General features: G+C 48.1%; 2 protein-coding genes across 7 annotated transcripts in view; one reads left to right on the top strand and one right to left on the bottom strand.

The window, feature by feature from the left end:
• The first annotated feature begins 47 nt into the window (after window positions 1-47).
• On the top strand, window positions 48-18,816 carry LOC123620628 (neuferricin). Of its 5 annotated transcripts, none has more exons than XM_045526045.1 (4): window positions 48-586; window positions 5,494-5,634; window positions 8,541-8,727; window positions 16,316-18,816. In XM_045526045.1, the coding sequence occupies exons 1-4, from the start codon at window positions 337-339 to the stop codon at window positions 16,377-16,379; spliced, it is 642 nt and encodes a 213-aa protein (XP_045382001.1). In that variant the 5' UTR covers window positions 48-336; the 3' UTR covers window positions 16,380-18,816. The 5 variants fall into 5 exon arrangements, with proteins under 5 accessions (XP_045382001.1, XP_045382003.1, XP_045382000.1 ...); XM_045526047.1 differs by lacking the exon at window positions 16,316-18,816 and adding an exon at window positions 11,099-12,126 and having other exon boundaries at window positions 48-169; XM_045526044.1 differs by lacking the exon at window positions 16,316-18,816 and adding an exon at window positions 11,099-12,126.
• Window positions 15,270-21,635, bottom strand: part of ANKFY1 (ankyrin repeat and FYVE domain containing 1) — an 89,942-nt gene continuing 83,576 nt past the window's right edge. The window contains exons 24-25 of one of the 2 annotated variants that reach the window (XM_045526043.1): window positions 21,464-21,554; window positions 15,270-15,451 (exon numbers count right to left, since the gene is read on the bottom strand). In XM_045526043.1, coding sequence (XP_045381999.1) covers window position 15,451; window positions 21,464-21,554 — 92 coding nt within the window. In that variant the 3' untranslated portion in view covers window positions 15,270-15,450. Of the gene's footprint in view, window positions 15,452-18,110; window positions 20,813-21,463; window positions 21,555-21,635 lie in introns of those variants that run through there. The other variant, XM_045526042.1, reaches the window with a different exon arrangement.

The following is a 21,635-nucleotide window of genomic DNA, read 5'->3' as shown; positions in this document are numbered from 1 at the left end:
AGGGAGGAACTTTGCTTTCCGAGAGGGCGCGTCTGCACGACATCTACGTCATCCCGCAGCTTCCTTTCTCGCCATCTTTGTTGGGGGCCGACAACCTATAAGCCAAGAGGGGCTGGCAGTTGCTCCACGCCCTCAGCATCCCCTCGCGTTCACAAGCTATGCTGAAAAAGTAAGAGAAAGAGTCGGAGTCAGAGAGTCAGCTTTTCGCCAAAGAAAGAGAGAGATAGAAAGATAGAGAGAGACACAGAGACGCTGGTGGCGTCACGGTCGGCGCGTCCCCCATCTTAGTTGTGGACAGAGAAGCGGCAACTTGGGAAGTGTGGCGGCGCTGTGTCAATGCTGAGGCTGGGCGGCCGTGGGCTCTGGCTGGGGCTGGCTGTAGCGGCAGCTGCGGTGATGGCAGCACGGCTGATGGGCTGGTGGGGTCCCCGCTCTGGCTTTCGCCTTTTCGAACCTGAGGAGCTGGCCCGCTACCGCGGCGGCCCTGGAGACCCGGGCCTCTACTTGGCGTTGCTCGGCCGCGTCTACGATGTGTCCTCGGGCCGGAGGCACTACGAGCCCGGGGCCCACTATAGCGGCTTCGCAGGTATCAGCGAGGTTGCGCTCGCCTTTTCCTCCGCCGGCGCGGGCTGGTAACCACCTGTGCGTCGTTCATTCCTTCATTCATTCATTCGTCTGCTCTCCCCGCTGCCCCACACTCATCAGACCAGCGCGGCAGGTGGGACTCAGGTGCACCATCCTTCTGTTCTGTGGCGCGGGCGGGACTATGGCCAATTGTTATCTACCTGCACCTTCCCCGTCGTTCCCCACAGCTCTGCGTAACCTATTGTTAAGGTGGAAAACCTAGTAGGTGCTCACGGCGCGGATGGAGAAAGATTTCTCACTAAGAGATTAAGATATATAAAAGTAAAATTTATTTTATCTTTCTAGAGGAAAAAGAGTGAAAGGGGAGGGGGGGAAGAGAGCAGGGAGATGGCCTGGCATCCCAAAGAAAAATGGGAATGCCAACTGGGAGGCCAAGTGGCTTGCTGATTTTAAGGGGGGAAGAAGACGAAAAAAAGTGATGGCTGTCAGTTGATAACAAAAGCGGCAGCAGGATGTCAAAGTCCAAGACTTGGTTTCCTGCCTTTTCTTGGAGAAGGGATTATCACAAGAGATGTGACTCCATCCTCGAGATATGGTTGAGGCCTTGAGCTCGTTCTCCTGCTGTTTACTCAGGAACTCTAAAAGCAGATTCTCAAAAAACAATTTTGAAAGAGAGAGATTTACATCTCTTTTCCGTCCATTCAGCTGTTTTCAGCAGTTGTGCAAAACAGAACTCCTGCAGGGTACCTGTTAGTGAGAGAACTCAGGATTGATCTTTAACTGTTAGGGGAGAAATTGTGGGATTAGGTACTTTCCTGTTATTTTTGCAAGGCTGCCCCTTTCACTAACTTGGAGAAACGTGTCTACTGCCTACTGTTAGATACTCATTAGCCACCATCAGAAGCCTGGGGTACCAGACTCCTGTGGGTTTCTCAGGGCACAGAAATGAATGAGACCCTCTCCCTGCCCTCACAGTTACCCTGCTAATTCCAACCATCCCTTCATTGTGCCCCAATCTGAAGTAACCTTTCTTCCCCCACTCTATCCCCAAGTTACCTCTAAAAATAGTACATTTGGTTTGACTTGTTTTTGCTTCTAGTACAGATGTACCTACCTGTCTGTCTTTCTGAAAAAAGATGAGGTTAGAGCACAGGAAAGGAGTCCAGTCACTTTTTCTGTCCTTCAGTACTTAGAACAAAGCTATCGTATGTTAGGCCTCAAAGAACATTTGTTAAATTAAGCTTGTTCTGTTGTCCCCATTTTACAGCTGGGGGTATAGAAGAATGTGATTTGCCTGAAGCCCTCACAACTAAGTACTGAGAGGACATGGACGAGGACCACCACCCTAGTACTTTTAAAGATGTTGCCTTGCTAGCCCCAGAGACTGACAACCTACCAGATATAAAAAGAAAAAAAAATACAGGGCAGGCCTGAGGCCAGTGACTAGGCTGATATTAAATAAACATTTTCTTCCACTTGTCATTTTCTTAGGGAAATTGGGAAGCTGCCTCCGGCACTTCAATACAAGTCACTTCCTCTCTCCAGGGAGAACTTCAGAAATAGAAGCATTTAGAGAAAAGGAATTAAGTCCAGTTGGTCCTGCCAAGCTCCTGAAACAGTCCAGCAGGGGCAGGGACTTACCCAGGGCTACACTGTGAGTTAGTAATGGAGCTGGGACTGAAAGCAAGGACTTTCGTACCAGCCAGTTGAGGGCACTTTTTGGTGCACTGTCCTGCCACATGCTGATGCAGCTGTCACACATGTTTGCACAAGTGTGGACATAATACCTTCCATTTCTGGGGTGGTTTATCTTTTGCAATGTGCTCTACTGCATTGAGCATCTATTGACCACTGCCATGTGTCCTGCCTTGTGTCAGGTGCTAAGGAGTCAGAGATGTCTATAACATAACACCCCTCTACCCACACAGTCTAATAGGGAAGAAGATGTGTTCATTTACTCATTAATTCAGTCAATAGTTTTATTTTTTATCGAAGTATAATACACATAAAATCTGTCCTTTTTTTATAATTCAGTGGCTTTTAATACAGTCAGAAAATGGTGGAAACGTCTCCACTATCTAGTTCCAGAACATTTTCATAACTCCAAAAAGAAACTCCAAATCACTTCCAATTCCCTCCTCCCTCTAGTCCCTGGCAACCACTAGTTTCTGTTTCTGTAGATTTGCCTATTCTGGGCATTTCATATAAACAGAATCATACATGAGGCCTTTTGTGTCTGGCTTCTTTCACTTAGCATAATGTTTTCAACATTCGTCCATGATGTATCAGCATGTATCAGTATTTTATTCCTTTTTATGGCTGAATAATACTCCATTGTATAGCTATACCACATTTTATCTATTTATGGGTTGATGGACTTTGGGTTTTTTCCCACTTTTTGTCTATCATAAATAATGGTGCTATGAATATCTGTGTATACATTTTTGAGTGAACATGTTTTCAGTTCTCTTGGGTATATACCTAGGAGTGGAATTCCTAGGCCATACAGTAACATTATGTTTAACTTTTGGGGAAACTGCCAAATTGTTTGTTTGTTTGTTTGTTTTTCCTTTCTTTCTTTTTTTAGAGACAAGGTCTCGCTCTGTTGCGTAGGGTGGAGTGCAGTGGTGTGATCATACCTCACTGCAGCCTTAAACTTCTGGGCTAAAGCGATCCTCCTGCCTTGGTCTCCCAAAGTGCTGGGACTGCAGGCATGAGTCACCAGGCCCAGCATGCCAAATTGTTTTCTAAAGTTGTACGTTCCCCCCAGTAATGTATTAGAGTTCCAATTTCTCCACATCCTCACCAAAACTTATTGTGTTTGAAGTGATACAGGTTGAGTATCCCTAATCTGAAAATTTGAAGTCCAAATGTGCCAAAATCTGAATCTTTTTGAGTGCCAACACGATGCTCAAAGGAAATGCTTATTGGAGCATTTTGGATTTTGGATTTTCGGGTCAGGGATGCTCAACTGGTACATACAGTCTACTCCAAATAGTCCAAAATCCTAAACACTTCTGGTCCCAGACATTTCAGATAAGGGATGCTCAACCTGTATCTCATTGTGGTTTTGATTGTTTGTATTTCTCTAATGCCTACTGATGTTCAGCATCTTTTCATGTGCTTGTTGACCATTTGTATGTCTTCTCTGGAGAAACGTCTACTTAAATCCTTGGTCCTTTTTTTTTTTTTTTTTTTTTAAGCAGAGTTTCACTCTGTTATCCTGGGTAGAGTGCAGTGGCATCATTGTAGCTCACTGCAACCTCAAACTCCTGGGCTCAAGCGATGCTCTTGCCTCAGCCTCCCAAATATCTGGTACTGCTGGCATGCACCACAATGTCTGGCTAGCCTGGCTAATTTTTCTAGTTTTAGTAGAGGCCGTGTTGTACTCTTGCTCAGGCTGGTCTTGAACAACTGAGTTCAAGCAGGAAACCATTGTCCAACCCAAGGTCATAGAGATTCATACCTGTGTTTTCGTTTAAGCATTTTATAGTATCAGCTGATACATTCAGGTCATTGATCTATTTTGAGTTAATTTTTGTGTATGGTGTGAGGTATGGGTCCAATTCAGCTATTCAGTTGTCCCAGCACCATTGTTTGAAAAGACTTTTCTTTCCATCATTGAATTGTCTTGGTACGCTTGTTGAAAAATCAATTGGCTAGAATAAACTGGCTGTACATGTATTGATTTCATTCAGCCGATGTTTATTGGGAATTTTCTAAAAGATCAGGCACTGTACCAGACACTGCGGAATCAACGGTAAATGATTCTAGCAAGAGTAAGTAGTGTGTTCTCTTCCCTCATAAAACTTACTAGTGGACATTCAATAGATGTCACACAAACAATTAATGAATTATTTTTGTGACAAATGTTAAGAGGAAAAAGTACTGGTATTACCAGAGGCCCTAATCTAGTCAGGGAGGAGGAGAGAGAGGAAGGCAGTGTAGTGAACAATGGAGAAAGTGGCAAGACAAGGTTGGTGGCAGTAGGTGCAGGGCACTGAATGACATGTTAAGGAATTCTAACATTATCATAAGGCAAAGGGGACTTTTTGGCAGGGAAATGACACGATCAGTTTGTGTTTAAAACATCAGTTAAGTGTTACATGGAGAATAGATTAGTGGGGCAAGAATGAATGTGGGAAGATCTACTAGGGAGATCTCCTGTAGTAGTTCAGATGAGAGAGGATGGCAGCCTGGGCTTGCGGAGTGGTAGGTGGAGACAGGCAGGCTGATACAAGGACTATTTAGGAGACTGATTGGATGCGAGGTATGAAGGAAGTGGCAAGAACTGCAATTCTGGCTTGAGCAACTGGTTGACATTTATTAAGATAGGGAATAGCAGGGTAAAGTTTCTTGGGGATGGGGGTGCTAATGACCATTATTAGTTTGGGGTGGACATTTTGAACTTGTGATATGTTTAAGACATCCAAGTGATGTTGAGTAGACAGTTGGATACATAGGTCTGATGCTCAGGAGAAGTCTGAGCCAAAGATACAGATTTCACGGTCTTTGGCATGTCGGTGGGATTTGAAACCACAGGGATGGGGAAGATTGTCAGGTGGGGGCATGTGGATGGCGCAGAGGTGTGGACAGTAATTGACCCCTTAGTCTAGTAGACCACGAGGAGCTACAGAGGTAGGAAAACCAGGAGTGTAGTGTCATGGAAGCCAAAGGAAGTGGTCAGCTGTGTTAACTGTTGCAGAAGGTAAATGAAAGAATGAGACAAATGCCAAAGAGATGTGTGTCCAAGGTCCAGGAACTTCTGTCACCAAGGAGTGGGGATGACATTTCCCAGGGGATGGGAGAGTAGGGGTTGTTAGGAGATTTTTCTCAGAAGATAGATTCTTGAGTTGGTACAGTGTCAGAGATTTACAACATCATCTGATGGAAACTTCTCTCCTGCAGGCCGAGATGCGTCCAGAGCGTTTGTGACTGGGGACTACTCTGAAGCAGGCCTTGTGGATGACGTATCTGGCTTGTCATTCTCTGAGATGCTGACACTTCACACCTGGCTTTCATTCTATGAGAAGAATTATGTATTTGTCGGTAGGTAGACCACAGGTCATTTCCATAGATTTCATTTGGTTGACTTACAATTTTTTTTAAGGGGCTGGGGTTCTTTAGCGATTCAGCTCAAGGTTAAAATCTGAAAAATAGCCATGGATTTTTTTCAGATTTTTTAAACTCTGGTTGTTAGTGTAGCAGTGAGCCTCAGAAGGAGATGGATGGGGCACTTGTGTCCCTCACTCTTAATCTTGGGAGAGGACGGCTAAGCCACTTGCTTTGGCCTTAGTTGTACCAAAGCCACTGGTTGCCTACACCATCCTTGAACAACCAGCTCCGGGAGGGCAGCTTCTCTCTCTTGCCACGTTCCAGGCATCTGGCGTCAGCACACAGCCCAGCAGGCTTAAAACCTAAATCTGTGTGCTATTTTGAAAAATTCCCTTTTATTTTGTCTTCTGAGGAGACAAACATCCTGAGTGAACAGTGTCCCAGGTGGTAGTTACGCTAATCAAACATTTGTTAAAGCCATTGTGTAGGGTCCAAGTGCTTGCTACTTGTGATACATGACACAACCAGTCAGTGATGACCTCATGACACAGCTTCTAGAACTCTCTCTCTGTTGCCTCTACTACGACTGTCCTCTCTTTGGGTCTCATGTCTAAAACTCACCAAGGCAGACTTATGCAGAGCCCTCCTATAGCGGAAAATTCTGTGCCAGGCCAGCTCATCTACCGCAGGCCTGTGACTAGGGCCCTGATCCCTTCCTTTATTCCTCTAACAGGTATTTAAAATGAATGCTCTGTGCTAAGCTGTTGGGAACACTGGGCCTCACAGTGGAGGGAGACACGTCATAAACAAGAGAACAAATCAGACAACTCTAGACGGGGCTGTGACGGAAACTGTTGCGTGAGGCATGCTTGGGGGTGCGTGGCAGCCTAGGGCAGATGGTCAGGGGAAGCTTCTTGGAGGAGATGACAGTTAAGCGAAGACCTGGCAGGAGAGAAGGAGGTAGCCGTGCTGAGACCTGAGAAAGAGTATTCCAGGCAGAGGGAAGAGCAGTGCCTAAGGTGGGGAGCAGTGAGGCGTGGTCAAGAAATGGAAAGGAAACCAATGTGCGGGGGCCTGTAGCGAATGAGGGAGGAAGTGGCTTGACAAGGGGTTCAAGAGCAAATGCAAGTCAAGTGGTTATAGGGCCTTAGAGGCCCTGATAAGAAGCTTTCATTTTATCCGTATACTTTAGGAGGCCATTGGAGGGTTTTAAATCAGGCATAGAAGTGACATGATACAATTCATGTCTTAAAAAGATCACTGCAGCGTTGTGGAGAAAACTGTAAGAAGGTGTGAGCTGAAGCAGAGAAACCAGTTGGGCGGCTATTGTAGTCCATAGTTTGGATTGGGTGGTAGCCGTGGACATGGAGAGGAATGAACAATCAAGATCTTTCTTGGAGGCTGGGCGCAGTGGCTCACGCCTGTAATCCTAGCACTCTGGGAGGCCAATCCTGAGGTGGGAGGATCGCTCGAGGTCAGGAGTTTGAGACCAGCCTGAGCAAGAGCGAGACCCCATCTGTCCTAAAAAATAGAAAAATGATTTGGACAACTAAAAATACATAGAAAAAGTTAGCCGGGCATGGTGGCACACGCCCGTAGTCCCAGCTACTCGGGAGGCTGAGGCAGGAGGATCGCTTAAGCCCAGGAGTTTGAGGTTGCTGTGAGCTAGGCTGACACCACGGCACTCTAGCCCGGGCAACAGAGTGAGACTCTGTGTCAAAAAAAAAAAAAAAAAGATCTTTCTTAGAGGTAGGGCTAACGCGATTCGCTGTGGGGTTAGACGTGAATGAAGGGCGGTGTGCACATGGATGTGGAGGAGGAGTCAGAGAGCTCCCAGACTCCCAATCTAGATAACAGAGGCCAGAGGTGACATAGATTTGGGAAAGTTGGGGAGAGAGTTGGACTTAAGAGCGTGAACTGAATCTTGGACACACTGAATGTCTTCGGGACGACAGAGGCTGGACCCACACGGCTGGGGGCAGGTATACACTGCTACCTCCTACTTGGTCAAACCTCCCAGAAAAGCTTTCTTCAGCTTCTCTTGCCCTGTGGCAGGTGCTGCCTGTGAAGGGCCTTTGTACCTCAGGACTTGGGTACACTAGGTCCCTGCACCTAAGAACTGATCCCTTTTTGCTGCTGGCCTATAGGCTGATGGACCACGTGCTGGCTGCTGCCATAGCTTAGAATTTTAAAAATTCTGACAGGCATTTTAAAGGAAAAGCAGTTTCCATTCACTTATGTCCACCGCATGACTGAGCCAGAGGAGAGTGGTAGAGGGGAGAGGATGGGTTTGGAGCCAGTTAACTTACAAGCTTAATAGGCTTCCCTAAGTTGTTTACCCTCCCAACCTCTCTCCTACGAATATGGGAACAATGACTTTTCTCTCATAGGTTGTTACAAGGATTAAAAAATAATGGTAAAGTGCTAGCATGGTCCCTGACACTGAGTAAATGCTCAGTAAATGACTTCTTTATAGTTATGTAAGACAGAATAATTTAATGTTAGGAAGAATTAAGCCATAAACATGTTAGCCAATAAGGTATTTATTGAATACCTACTGTGTGCCCCAAGCACTGTGCAGCACTGATAAATGAATCACACGTGCCTCTACTCTCAGGGAAGCGCTGTCTGGAAGTTTCCATACTGGAGGACCCTTAAGCTAGAACAGGGATAGCAGCTACAACCTGAGGTCCTATAAGATGTTCAGAGAGGTTGGGATCAAAGGCACCAAAAGTCCCTCCAATATGAATTCGTAATAAATGAACACCAGCAGACTAGTGTAGGGCCCTGAAGTCAGAAACCCTAGAACTTGAGCTTTACTACAGTTGCTTAAGAAGCTAAGCATCTGTTCATGCCTCACTCCCACTGTCTCTCTGACATCCATGTTCCTGTCACCACAGGGAGGGTGATAGGAAGGTTCTACAGAGAGGATGGACTGCCTACCCCAGAACTGATGCAGGTAGAAGCCATGATCACCAAAGGCTTGGAGGCAAATAAACAGAAACTGAAAGAGAAGCAGAAGTTTCCACCGTGCAATGCTGAGTGGAGCTCAGCCAGGGGCAGCCGGTTCTGGTGCTCCCAAGAGAGGTAAGCAGGCTTCCCTTCTGCTCCTTCCCACCTCTGTCCCAAACCGAACTTCCAGCTCATCAAGTCTGCATTATTCAGTGAAGCCAAGAATTAATTGTTAACCCGGAGGCACGTTCTCAAAAATACTCTGTGGTAGATAATGATTCTGAACTTGGGCTGCATGTTCAATCTCCTGGGGCATTCTAAAAATTAGTGATGGTGAGACCTCTAGAAAAGTGAATGAGAATTATTAGGGTTGAGTCCTGGGCATCTTTTTCCCCTCCCCTCCCCCAAATTCCCGAGAGACCCTGCTGAGGAAACCCTGGCCTGGGAATGAGAAGGCACAAGTCCCGTTTCTTGCTTGCTTTGGCCTGTTCAGTGGTCCGTGGCCTCAGTTTCCTGTTTGTCAGTGCAAACCATCCCTGTCTACTGGGGGAGGAGGGGTGAGGGGACACACAGTGATGCTGCCCTCATGTGCTGTCTTAAAAACCCCGCAAATTCTGAGTAATTCCAGGAAGTTCAGGCTGATAGAAAAGTCCTTTCCTGTAAGAGTGAAGTAGGGTGAGCCAGCTTAGACATGGTGCCACGGGGATTATTCCAGGTTGGTTTGGGAAGCTGGAGACGGTCTTCCTGCTTTCATCATCAGGCAAGTCTGGACTCACACTTCAGCTTGAGTCCCTCGAGCCTCCTTTAGCTCTGGTAAGGGGAAAAAGGAAACCAGAAACTAGACAACCCCCCAACACTGGGCCAACCTCTCAGCCTCCAGGGCCTCAAGGTGAGAGCTCAGCTCTCACTGAGGAGGGACAGGGAAGTCTCCACTGTTGCTAAGAGAAGGGCCATGTCCCTAAGTGCTGTACACACCCACCCTCTTCCACAGGGAGAGGCTGACCTCGTTGTTCTCCTTGAGGCTGATTTATTGTGTGGACGAGAGCAAACAGTCAGAACCACCAGCTTTCTCCAGGCCCAGCTACCGTATCTCTCACACAATTCTTCGGCCTTAATTCAGGGGAGAAGGGGCAAAAAAAGCAGGAAGGAAAGCTCCTTCTTTCCTGGCCACCAGTTTTGAAGAGACACAGCTTCTGCAGTGTCACTGTGTCTCAAGAAAGAGGGCTGTGAGAACCCGGCCTGTCCACCTCATGGGGAGGAGCTGGGACATGGGTGAACCTTCCTGGGACACAAGCCCGAGTGCAGGTGGCCCTAGTGCCTGGTGCTCTGCAGGAGGGAACCAGGCGGCCTGTGTGCACGCAGATGTGTAACTTTGCTCCCTGGGCCAGGCTGCCTCCCTCTCTCTCCCTCGCAGCCCTCCACGCCGAGGAACCTTCTTGCTTGCATGACTGAGTTGTGCCCTGTCTTCCCCACAAAGCCCTTTCACACCCACCCCAACGAACTTAGAGGCCCTGTCCCTCTGCCTCAGCCCAGTTTGTTATTTTCTGTGTGTGTGTGTGTGTGTGTGTGTATCTATCTCCCATTAGACAGGAGGACTGAGCTTTAAAGGCAGGGGCCAGGGGTGGAGTAAGGCTCTCTGATGATGGGATGGATGGTGGGATGGAAGGGGGAGGCATTTTGGTGCCTTATCCTTGGTCAGCTAGAAGTGGGATGGTTTCTAACTGGGTGGCAGTTTCTTTGACACCAGGTGATCCTGGTCCTAGGCACTGGAACCTATATGAGGTATCGATTCTAAGAACCTCATTCTCCTTTTGCAAGGCCTGTGAGTTCATGAGAGACTGAACTCAGTACCCTAGAATGAGTTAGGTCCCTCTGCCTAGGACAGGAGGTTGCTTAGGCTGTGTTGGGCCAGACCCGAATCCTGTATCTCTGAAGCCTGGTGACATCAAGGACTGGACCTGTGTAGGGGACAGGACAGCTTGCAGCTACACCCTGTGCCTCCCAGAGAAGGCCGACCCAGCTGGCCAAGGCCCAGTGGGCCCTAAAGGAGTAGTTACCTCAATTGTCCAGCCCCCCTCAAGTGCCCCAGACCCTAAGATCAAGACACGCCCCTGTGCTAGGATGTCGTGGGGAAGGGAGAAGGGAATCAGACCCAGACACTGCTCCTGAGAAGCTCACAGGCCAGTGGGGAAACCCTTCAAAACCGTTAGCACAATGCAGGGAAGTGGTGCTGCTCCTAGAAAGGGCCAGGGCAGGGGCCCAGGAGCACAGTGAAGGGAACCACGGACTCTTCCCTTGCGGGGGAAGCTGGAGGAAGGCAGGACAGAGCACCAAGGCTCGGGGGGCTGAACGCTGCAGACTGCTGCCGTGGGAAAATACCAAGACAGCAAGAGGAGTGAATGCTTACACTTTGTGTAAGGCCTGCCTCACTGCCTCCTCCTCCCGCCTTCAGGGAGAGACTCATGCGCTCACGCTTTTAAGAAGTCCTCTTTCCTTCTATCCTTAGTGGAGGTGTGAGCAGAGATTGGATTGGTGTCCCCAGGAAGCTGTATAAGCCGGGTGCCAAGGAGCCCCACTGCGTGTGTGTGAGAACAACCGGCCCCCCTAGTGACCACATGCCGGACAGCCCCCCCGACAGAAATCGAGGGGACTTGGACCACCCCAGCTTGGGGGAATACACAGGCTGCCCACCTCTAGCCATCACCTGCTCCTTCCCACTCTGAGCCGGTGCCCTACATGTTGATAACACACACAAAGGCCTGCCTAGAACTCGAATAGGCCCTAGGATGGCTCCTGGCGTGAAACAGGAGGGTCTAGAAGGACTCCGGCCATGCTCTGCAAATGTGGCTCACGCCCCCTCACCATGGGCTCGCCGTCTGGTGACTGAGGGAGAGCTTGCAACCTGCCCAGTGCCGGGCATCTTGTTTTTACCACTATTGCCCTGTATCTACTTGCCGTCTTCCTTCGGAGCCCTCAGATGTTAACGGGAACAGCTATGACCAACTCAAAATAACTGGATAAACAAGGAAAAAGTCTCTGAGCTCCAACAGCTGCCTTCCCATGGACTCCCAGGCTGCCTGGATCCGCTGCCAGCGTGGATCCTGTCCGTAACGCCGACCCCGTCAGGGCATCTGGAGCACGAGCAAAAAGGCGCTGCATCGTTCCCTCACAACTCCTCGCAGAAACAAGCAGACTCGTCCCTAAAAGCCTTATAAATTAGCAGCATCAATATAACTCTGGAGCTAAACCTGTGACCCCTGACTTTTCTGACCTTTCTTGTAAGTAAGGCCTCTACCCTAAGGCAAACTTGAAATTACAACCAAAGGCCCACTGCGTTGCCTCCAGGTCCGGTACAGTGAGAAGTGATCATACAACAGGATAGGCCCATCCTGGAAATGAAAAGCTTGTGCTTATATGGATGCAGCAAATCCACATGTCTCAGCAAAGCAACAATTTAAAGCAAAGACTTTCTTTTCTTTAAACATTTAAAATCAGGTGTGGTGTGTTTTCCTTTTTTTTTTGTTTTTGAGACAGAGTCTCACTCTGTTGCTTGGGTAGAGTGCCGTGGCGTCAGCCTAGCTCACAGCAACCCAAAACTCCTGGGCTCAAGTGATCCTCCTGCCTCAGCCTCCTTAGTAGCTGGACTACAGGCATGCGCCACCATGCCCAGCTAATTGTTTCTGTGTATATTTTTAGTTGTCCAGCTAATTTCTTTCTATTTCTTTTTAGTAGAGACAGGGGTCTCGCTCTTGCTTAGGCTGGTCTCGAACTCTTGAGCTCAAACAATCCACCCACCTCAGCCTCCCAGAGTGCTAGGATTACAGGCGTGAGCCACTGTGCCGGGCCGTGGTGTGTTTTCAAATGGAGAAGTCTGCATTTTGAACAAAAGGTAGTTCTGCAGCTCTAAGGAGGTAACTGGTTAGCATAACAGCAAGGTTTTTTTTGAAACAGTTCTTGCTGTTGCCCCGGCTGGTCTTGAACCCTTGGGCTGAAGGGATCCTCGGGTGTGAGCCACCATACCCAGCTCATTACCTCTTGACTTCTTCACTTGTTAAGTAGATGAAGGAAGGAGAGTTCCCACTCGCAGACAGTGAAGTGAAGGCTGGTGTGACCACAGGGCCTTGGCTTCTCATCTGAGCCTTCACCTCAACTCCCTTTCCCACTCTCCTCGACACTTATCTGAACATTCTCTGTCCTTCCTCCTTTCTCTCTCCATCATTAATCTCACTAAAGAGCTTTCCAGATTCACCGACTGGAACATGGAGGCTGCCTCCCCTTCACTGGTGGACTGACGGCTCCCTGCCCTGTGGCCACAGCTGTCCCCAACAGCCGGGCTCTGGCTGGCAGCTTCTTTTGCCACACTGGGATCTTCCTCACCTGTCCCTCCTGTACCTGTAACCTCTCCCTGCCTGCTGGCTCTTCCTCCTCAGTGTGCACTGGGCAGCTCACTTCTCGCACATCGTAAGTAAAACACTCTCCCTCCACCCCAGTGCTCTGTAGCTACCATGTCTACTTCCTACCCCAGCCAAGCCTTCTGAAAAAACGGCTTAGACTCGCTGGCTGGGGTCCCGGCCCCCCGTCGCTGTGCAGCAGTCAGCGGCCTTCTCTCCTCGATGGCAGGGTGGAATCTGTATCGGCAACTCCCGCAGCCACACACGATTCTTACCTACCCTGTTGTCTCCGTGGCACTGACCTGCCGACCATGACGTCCTTCATGAAACCTCCACTAGGCTTCGTTCTGCCTTCCCTTTTCTCCCTCCGGCCAGCCCTTCTCAGTCTCCTTGAAAGCCCCCTCGCCGCCGTGAACCCCTTCCCATTAGCTCTTCTCACTCCACATTCGGCTGCCACTCCGGCTGCCACACCTGCGTGTCTACTGCCAGCTGCTCTCCAGAGCATTTCTGTAGGCACCTCACGCTCTCCATTTCTGGCACTCAATCTCCATCTTCCCGCCTGTGTTTCTTCCAGTTCTCCGAGTGAATGGCACGACCATCTACACTCAGTGCACCAAGTGAGAATCCTAGCAATCCACGACCCCTTCGTGTTCCCCCAGCCCATCTCCAGATCCTGGCAGTTCCACCTCTTTCATTCTCTCCTCTCCAGCCCCTCTCGTCTGTTCCCAGCACTCTGGTTTAGGCTGTCATTTGTCACTTGGGTCACTGCAGGAGTCTAACTGCACTCCCTCCAATCATACCCCACACTGCTGTGAGTCATCTTTCTTGATTCCCCACTTAAACCTCCCCAGTGGCTCCCCATATCTTATAAGGAACGAGTGCCAGCTCTTCAGCTGCTTGGCACAGGAGGCTGTTCTTTGGTCCATCACCCCCACGTGCACCCTCCTCTCCAGCCTTCCTCTCAGTGCATTGTGCCGCAGGGCCTTCGCACCAGCTATGTCTTCTGCCTGGAATGACACTTCTTCCTCCACTCAATTAGTCCCTCTCATTTCTTCCATATTCAGCTCAGTCAGTCCTCTCTTGGGAGCCTTCCCTTTCCTTGGGTTCCCATGGCTCTGCTCACTCCTAAAAGAACTTACATCCCAGTGGCTTTACCCACGAATTCTCCATCAGCCTCGCACAGGACCTCAGACTCTGAGGACAAAGATCCATATCCACGGTGCCCAGTGTGTGTGTGGTAAGTGCCGTTAGCTCTTAGTTTTGGAGAGGAGACAACTGAGGCCCACAGAACTTAAAGTCACAGAGCAATGGAGCCAAGCCTAGAACTCGAGGTTCTTGACTCCTGACTCAGTGCCGTTTTCACTCCTCTGTATTTACTTATGTCTGTGCCCTCCCTGGAGCAGGGACAAACAGAAAGGAGAGCTGAAATCAGGATCTTATTCTGCGTTCCAGACAGCTCTTGAGCTCAGTTTCTGAGGCTTCTGTTAACCAGAAACAGCCCTCAACTCCAGGCTAACTGGAAACTAGTCATTGCCACTGCTTTGGCCTCCTCTAGGGCCAAAATAGTCAACAAGTATTTACCTGCTATGTGCCAGGCATCATATTGGGGTGGGGATGGGTAGTGGGGGCTTACAGTATGGTGGAGGAAGCCCCTGGTTAGGGCACCCAAAGGCCAGTTCTGGGGGTAGCAATGCAGGGACAGTATGAGGGCCAGGTCCACAGATGTTCAGACCCTTCCTAAAACAAAAAAGGAACAAAACAAGGTACACATTGTCATTTCAGCCAGGTGTGGGTTCTGGCCACGCGTAGATCTCTGACTGATGCCAAGACCTCCGAACCTGTGTTCCAGGACGACCTCAGCTGCTTCAGGAGCCTGCGCAGTTCCTTACTCAATAGGAGTTCATTTCCTCCTCAGTGCTGGCCACTCGCCTTGTGGTAAAGAGTCCCTCGTGTCAGGGCAAAGGACTCAGCAAGAATAGATTGTCAGTTTCATGGTCCAAAGGGCTCAGCCATGAGAACCAGGTAATTGCTGAAGGAGTGCCTCTCCACGAGAGGTGGCCCTGGGCAACCGTGTGGAGGAGCAGGGCAGCCCTCCCTGATGGAGGCCCAGAAAGTTCAGCACAGCTGAGCATAGTTAGACTTGCTGGCAGAGGGAAATGGAGAAGAAAATACAAAAATAGTGTTTGGCAACTATGCTGGGCCCGGCCCTGTGCAAGGTGCTTTGTTCTCATTTAATCTCTATGCCAACCTTGAGAAGCTTCCATTTTGTGGCCTAGAAAAGGGGTATAAGTATCCCCCCACCTCTTCAAATAGTTACAGCCCCCATCGTGGGGGGGCTGAGTGTCTCACCCAGGTCTGTTCTCGCTGCCACACCAGTGAGCGGTGGTAAAGCACAGGGTGGGCAGCTGCCCTCCAGCATCTTGAAGGAAATCTCAACATCTGCCTTTTGATTCTGGGATCCCGGTTTTCTAGAAACACAGAATAGTGAAGAGTGTGGGGATGTTTTGGTCACCACTCAGCCACGGCATAACCGCACCACGAAGAGAACCTCACCAGACCACTGCCCGGTCTTGTGCGTGCTCTGCTCTGGGGCGAAGCTGTGTTCTGGAAGCTGGCCCATGGGCAGTTGGGACTGTGCCTGCTCCGAAATCTGCAGGTGCCACTCAGAGGAGGATGACGACCCTGGGCAGAACCCCACCCGTGAGAGCACTTCCTACTGATTCTTTCAAGTGGGTGGCAGACGTTGCTGCCATCAGCCCTCACCAGAGGCCCTGGGTGTGCACACCAGAATCTGCGTACTTGGGTGAGAGCAAGGACATGTTACTGATTACTGATTACCTTCCTCCAGGCAACCCTGCGAGCTAGAAAGGACCATGTCACCTCCACTGTATAGAGAGGGAAACTAAGGCATAGAATTGTGAAACTTGCTCGGTAGTATCAGCCAATGAAAAAGCAGAACAAAAACCCAGTGCTTTTCCCTAGCTGGGCAAAAATGTGAAAGTTAATGTAAGCCTGGTTACTGTTTGTGCTACACAGCATGACCAGTGACAGAACGGTTAACACCGCTCACCTCAAGGGTGGCTACTGGGATTGCTTGGGATTGTTGTGGAAGCTCTTAACAGCACCCACGGACTATGAGAGAAAAGCCACCAGAGAATGAGACGTATCGTCACAGCCGGTCTGACCTGGGGGTAAGCACAATGGAAGGCAGGTAAAGAAAAGGAGTATGTTCAAGAAAGCGTGAGGGCCAAGTGAGCTGCTAGATTTGTATGATTTGTACAGGGACTAGATTTTGATCTGCAAGACCCTAAACTTTTAGTATTCCCTTAAAGCCCACAGTGCCAGTCCTCTCTTCAAACCTCGGCCAGCAGGAAGCTCACGAGTGGATCCCCTTGAGTTGCTCCTGAAAAATGGAGGCAGGGAGGGCATTCCTGGCCCCTCTGGAGAACCTGAGTGGGGCCAGGTGACTGAGCTGGTGCACCTGTGATCACACATGTTGCCAAGAGCACAGTAAGTTCATGTAGCTACTCAGTTTGCCTAAAACAGCCACTTTTTGGCTGCTGTCAACAGTGTATTTCTGAAAAATGTTGGAATTCAAACTTTCCTAGAGGGTAGCTCTTAAAGAAATTTATTCACACGTCAGGAGTTTTTCAATTTGTTTGTTTTTAATGCTTATCGGTACCTCTGCATTAGAAGTAACTACAAATGTCTTATTAAAGTTTCCACTTTAAATGCACAATTTTACTTCATTTTATTATAAGGAACTGTTACAGAAAATGCAAATATCAGTATCTGAAAAATACATTCCATTACACGGACTCCAAAGGAACAATGCCGATAAGCGCCATGGTCCTATACGATGCCATCACCCCACACTGAGCACCACCGCAAATGGTCTGGAAGCCAAGGGGACCAACCCAAATGTGTGCCTGCAGTCTCTGCCCAGCTACTGCCCTTCCCCTTGGTATCACACAGGAATGTCCTGGTAACAGCCAGCTCACACATCTGCCAGACAAGGGCAAGTCATTAAGTTGAGCAGTCCCAACTCAAGACTCCCTAGCTGCAAAAAACCAATGTCATCAGTTGTTAACAGGTTAATATATTATTTGTGCCACACAAAAAAGGAACTGTACAAGTAATGATCTTCCAAAGAAAGTCTTTAAGGCATCTATAACTTCTGGGAATTTTAAGTGTTTAGTTGATGTCTTGTCAAACTGTTAGCTCTTCACTAAGTTACTTCCACAAAGTGAGAATGTGGCTTCCAAATCCCTTTGGCAAGTTGTTTCCCCTCTGCCTCCTCCTCTCCCGCCTGGGAGTGGGAAGCTTTGGCGCTGCAGGTAGTTCTTCGGGGGCTTGTCCTGAGGGAAGCAAGTGTGTCTGTCATGAAAGCATTACATTTACTTGTTCATGCTACTGTCACTTGGGAAGTTAGTTTGCCTCTCAGGTCTAAGTATTACACAGCTCAGAAGTGTTCTTTATCTCCAGATAAAGGAAACTTAGATGAAGTTCAAGGCTCTCCCCTCTCCCAAGACCTTCCCTCCTCTCCATGCCTATAGACAAGATTAGTGCCGTAATGGTTCGGTGCAACAGGCCGGGGCATGAACTGGGGAGAGTGGTGAGACCACATGCACACTGAGCTCCACGCTCCATTCAGGGAGAAGACCGAGGAAGCTGAACAGGGTGGTCAGAAATGACTCAGGGCTCTGAGGTAGAGGACTAAAGGTCACGTGGACCCCACTCCTTGGAGAGAATGTGGCAGGTGAACTGAGCAATCTAATCCAGCCTCCACTAAATTTGTAATTAGGGTTGACAGTGCACAAGCACAAAACTCTAAATGGAACACATGTTCTAATACATCATTCAGTGAGACACCTCTAGAGAGACAACTGAAAATTAAAAAGTCCTAAGTGTAGGCACTTAAGTTTGGGGGAAATTTCTGTGTTAGAGGATCATAGCAAATTAGTTTAAGCCATTCAATTTATAATATATATAGCACATGGTTTGTACCTTCGTCTTAAAAGCAAAAAAAGACTGTTGAGAATACACTGTATGATGATAAATCTGGTGATGAGTAAGAGGCAGTTATAAAAGCTAATTCAGCATAACAAGGTTGACTGATGCAGCAAATTATATTTCAGTAAAGTTTATTCCTCCTGCTCTACTCATTCACAATTGGCAACTTTCTGAATGAAAAAATTAAGTTTTTCCTACTAGTACTTAAACTATAGATTAAAATTTAACGAGAACAGCTAGGCAGTTTTGTAGGCAAGTCTTGACAGCACGGAGAGCACAAAAGGGACTCAGCATGCCTCGCCCTGGCCAGGGCAGTGTGTGTGGGAGTCCTACTGGGGCAGCTGCCACTCAAAGAACCTGCTGAGTGCAGCCCAGGGAACATTGGCGTGGTCAGGGAGATTTCCTAAGATTGGAAAGATGCTTTTTCTATATCTACACGAATGCACCCTGAAGCCAATGTAGAACTAAAAAAATGTACCCCCAATCCGTGGCTGGTCAGTACCACTGTTATCCCTGGACTCTGTGAAGAAACAGAAGCTTGAATCAACATATTTTAAACATGATCTTAAGATTTTAAGAGCAATTACAGGTAAGACTGTGACTGAAATTGGTGCGGTAGGCAAGGGCAGCACAATCAGCCTCATGAATTCCCATCCCTGATGGAAATCCAATCCCATGAATTCCCTCCTGATTGAATCCCCATCCTCCCCTCTCCACTACGAACGTTAAAAGAACAAGCATCTATGTACTGACCACCTCAATTCATATCTGAACCATGATTATCTTACTTTCTAATTAAAGAACCAAGCTACCTAACTAAGCCCTGCTTCCTTGTGGCCCTTTTCAGGCAATAGAAAATGGAAACTGACCACATGCCTCACATGGTCAAATGTTTGCCAAGACTAGTTGGATTTTTCTATAAAAATTCTATATGAAATATGTCACAGACTAAGGGACAGTGGAACTCTTCTAATTAAGTTTTTCTTTTAAACATTGTGCACAAGCTCATATTAACATAGAAGCATATATATCTTATAAATCACAGAAATATTTAAAAAAAAAAAGTAGCACTCCGGTTTCTCAGCTCATTGTACACACATATGTAGGCAGTAGAATGTATAAATCTACAGCAACAGAGAGGACATACCACTATCCAAAAAAGAAACAAACAAAAAAACAGGATGTTGTAAAAAAAATATTTAGTCCCTTTTACACATATATCCATACTTCATTAATGCAAAAAATGTAGTGGTTATTAAAATGTTTGGAAAAATCAGTATGTTATGATTGAGATTGTTAATCTCTGAGTATAACTGTGTAACATATTGTTCATCTCAGAGTTGTTTTTTAAAAAGCAGTGGTAAAAGTTTCTCTTTAAATGTGCATTTTTAAAAAACTGGCCAAACATTCAAAAAGTAAAGAAGTTTAACACCTCAAGGTTAATGTGTGTACTAGCAGCGACTACGGCCCCATGAGATCTGGCGGCCTCATTCAGCACACAAGCCAGAGCCTTCCAGGACGGGCTGCACTCCCTTGGCCAGGGCCTTCGGCTATCGGCTCCTATGGGGTAGGGCCAGCTACACAGAAATGGGGCCAACGGCACTCACAGCATGACTAGGAAAAGGTTTCAGCAAGAAGCATTCGTGTCAAGGACATAGGACCTGCCGTCCTGAGGCTGGAGATGCCCGGGGGCTGAAGCCTTACTGATTCCCCCTCTTATCAGATGGCCTGAACGACTCGCTTGCTCTAAAAGACACTCTGTAGTTTTTCCTTTAAGATTAGTGTGAGCTGAGGTCCAGTCATAGCTGATCATTAGAATCACTGATGCAAGGATGTGTGAGGGTATTTTTAAATATGGATTTTTAAATTGGAATCACCAATAATGCAGCTATATAAAAAGTGCAGCACAATAAAAGTGCATTTTCTCCACCACTCTCTAGCGGCAGAGTGACTGAGGACTCTACAGACAGGACGCAGCAAGACGAGAGAATGAGACGGCTGCCAGGAGGTGCCAAGCTGCCAAACTGCACTCCTGACACCTCAGTAGCATGAACACTGGTAAAGCTTTCAGTTGTTAAGGCCACGATTTTTCAGCTCTCATCTTTGAACCCTGTTTAGAAAGATTTCACCTTTTTAAAAGGGGTAGCTCACTAAAAATACAGCTTAGCTTAAAAAAAAAAAAAAGACTTCAGGGCAAGAGGATCCTATTATCTTTATGAAAACACTGTGCAGAAAAGTACACAGCCACTTCCCCTAGAGTAAAGCCGGCTCTCCTTACGCAGCCAGCTTCCTACTCTGCGAGGCTCTGCTTCGTAAGTCAGCCCAGGCAGGAAGACTTCATGAATGCTCTGAGGTGGACACGGAACTACTGGACGGGAAAATGGTTCTCAAAGTGTCCTTGTGTGTTGTTAGCAGAATGGGGTCTAATTCCTAATCACATTTACCACTTAGGCTAACTGGCCTGTTCCAATTAGACATCTAGTGAAATCGATCACAGTCTGACACACACAATCATATGGAATCGTTTGAAATGGGATCTATCACATCATGGTCCTTAACTGTTCCAGTCTATTGCTGCAGGAAGACGACCGCCAGCTCCTGCTCTGGGTGGCGGCAGGCTGGTGAGCAGAGCAGCTGCTGGGGAGGTGACTGGGGACGTGGCCTGGACCCTCCTGGGGGCTCACTAAGAGACCCCACCCAGAGTCAGCACATCAAAGCAAATGTTGCAAACTCGCACAGGCTTGTTCAGATCAAACTTTATAATAGGAATCTCCTTGGTCGAGCATTTATGGCAAAGAAGACGTCCGCAGTGACGACTGTGGAAGCAAAGAAAGGAAGGATGAGAGGAATACTAAAGAGCAGGTTGCTTCCTGGCACGTGGGTACAGCCACCACAGTGCCCTTGGCCTGCAGGGGCGGCCCGTGACTAGTACTCTATGGTCAACTCTGCCACCTGCCAGCCAAGTTACAATAATTCATGTATAACTTTTAGTCCATTAAAACAAAATTCTAGCCAATAATTAAAGTGACACTGAAGGCCTTTGCAAGAGCAGCTCAGCACTAGCAAAAGAACTGTCTTGCTTTAATGGGAACAGGTCCTTGGTTCTTGGCAGAGCAGCCTACACTCAGGCACACTGAGGGCAGCAGTAACTCACCTCTGCTTTGCTGCAAGCAGCAGACCCAGGGAAGATGACACAAGGCCTAATGGGCTGCCTCGGACCTGTGCGCCCTCAGCTTCCACCAGGACAGCCACCAGTCTGTGTGCTTCTTGCATATCTATTCCTCAGTAGGACCCTTGGGTACGCTTAGTCCTGTCACTTCACCCCTTTCACCCCTCCATTTGGTCAAGGTTTGCCCAGAAGACTGCAGGGCCCTGGCAGGCTCATGGCTTATCATGGAAAAGGGGAGAAGCCATAACATTCGCAGAAGTCCCCTCCCTCCTCTGGCAAGTGCTGATGGGGGTCTTACCAGTGATGTTTGCGAGTTGTGACTCCAAACTTGGCAGTGCACTCGTAGCAGTTGGAGCCATCGCACCACGGAGGCTCCTTAGACAGCATATCTGTAACACACACAGGGTCAGACTAGTTCCTGTCAAACAGCGACTGTGCCAGGCGTAACTCGGGGCTTAACAGACCAGTCA

The sequence above is a fragment of the Lemur catta genome, chromosome 15 (assembly GCF_020740605.2).
Source record: "Lemur catta isolate mLemCat1 chromosome 15, mLemCat1.pri, whole genome shotgun sequence".
In the NCBI taxonomy this organism is placed as follows: domain Eukaryota; kingdom Metazoa; phylum Chordata; class Mammalia; order Primates; family Lemuridae; genus Lemur; species Lemur catta.
This window is presented reverse-complemented; position numbering and strand designations above follow the sequence as displayed.

Coding starts and splice junctions, on each gene's coding strand:
- LOC123620628 (XM_045526044.1), top strand. CDS start 337: ATGCTGAGGCTGGGCGGCCGTGGGCTCTGGCTGGGGCTGGCTGTAGCG. Junction 587..5,493: donor CCACTATAGCGGCTTCGCAG/GTATCAGCGAGG, acceptor TCTCTCCTGCAG/GCCGAGATGCGTCCAGAGCG. Junction 8,728..11,098: donor TTCTGGTGCTCCCAAGAGAG/GTAAGCAGGCTT, acceptor TTCTATCCTTAG/TGGAGGTGTGAGCAGAGATT.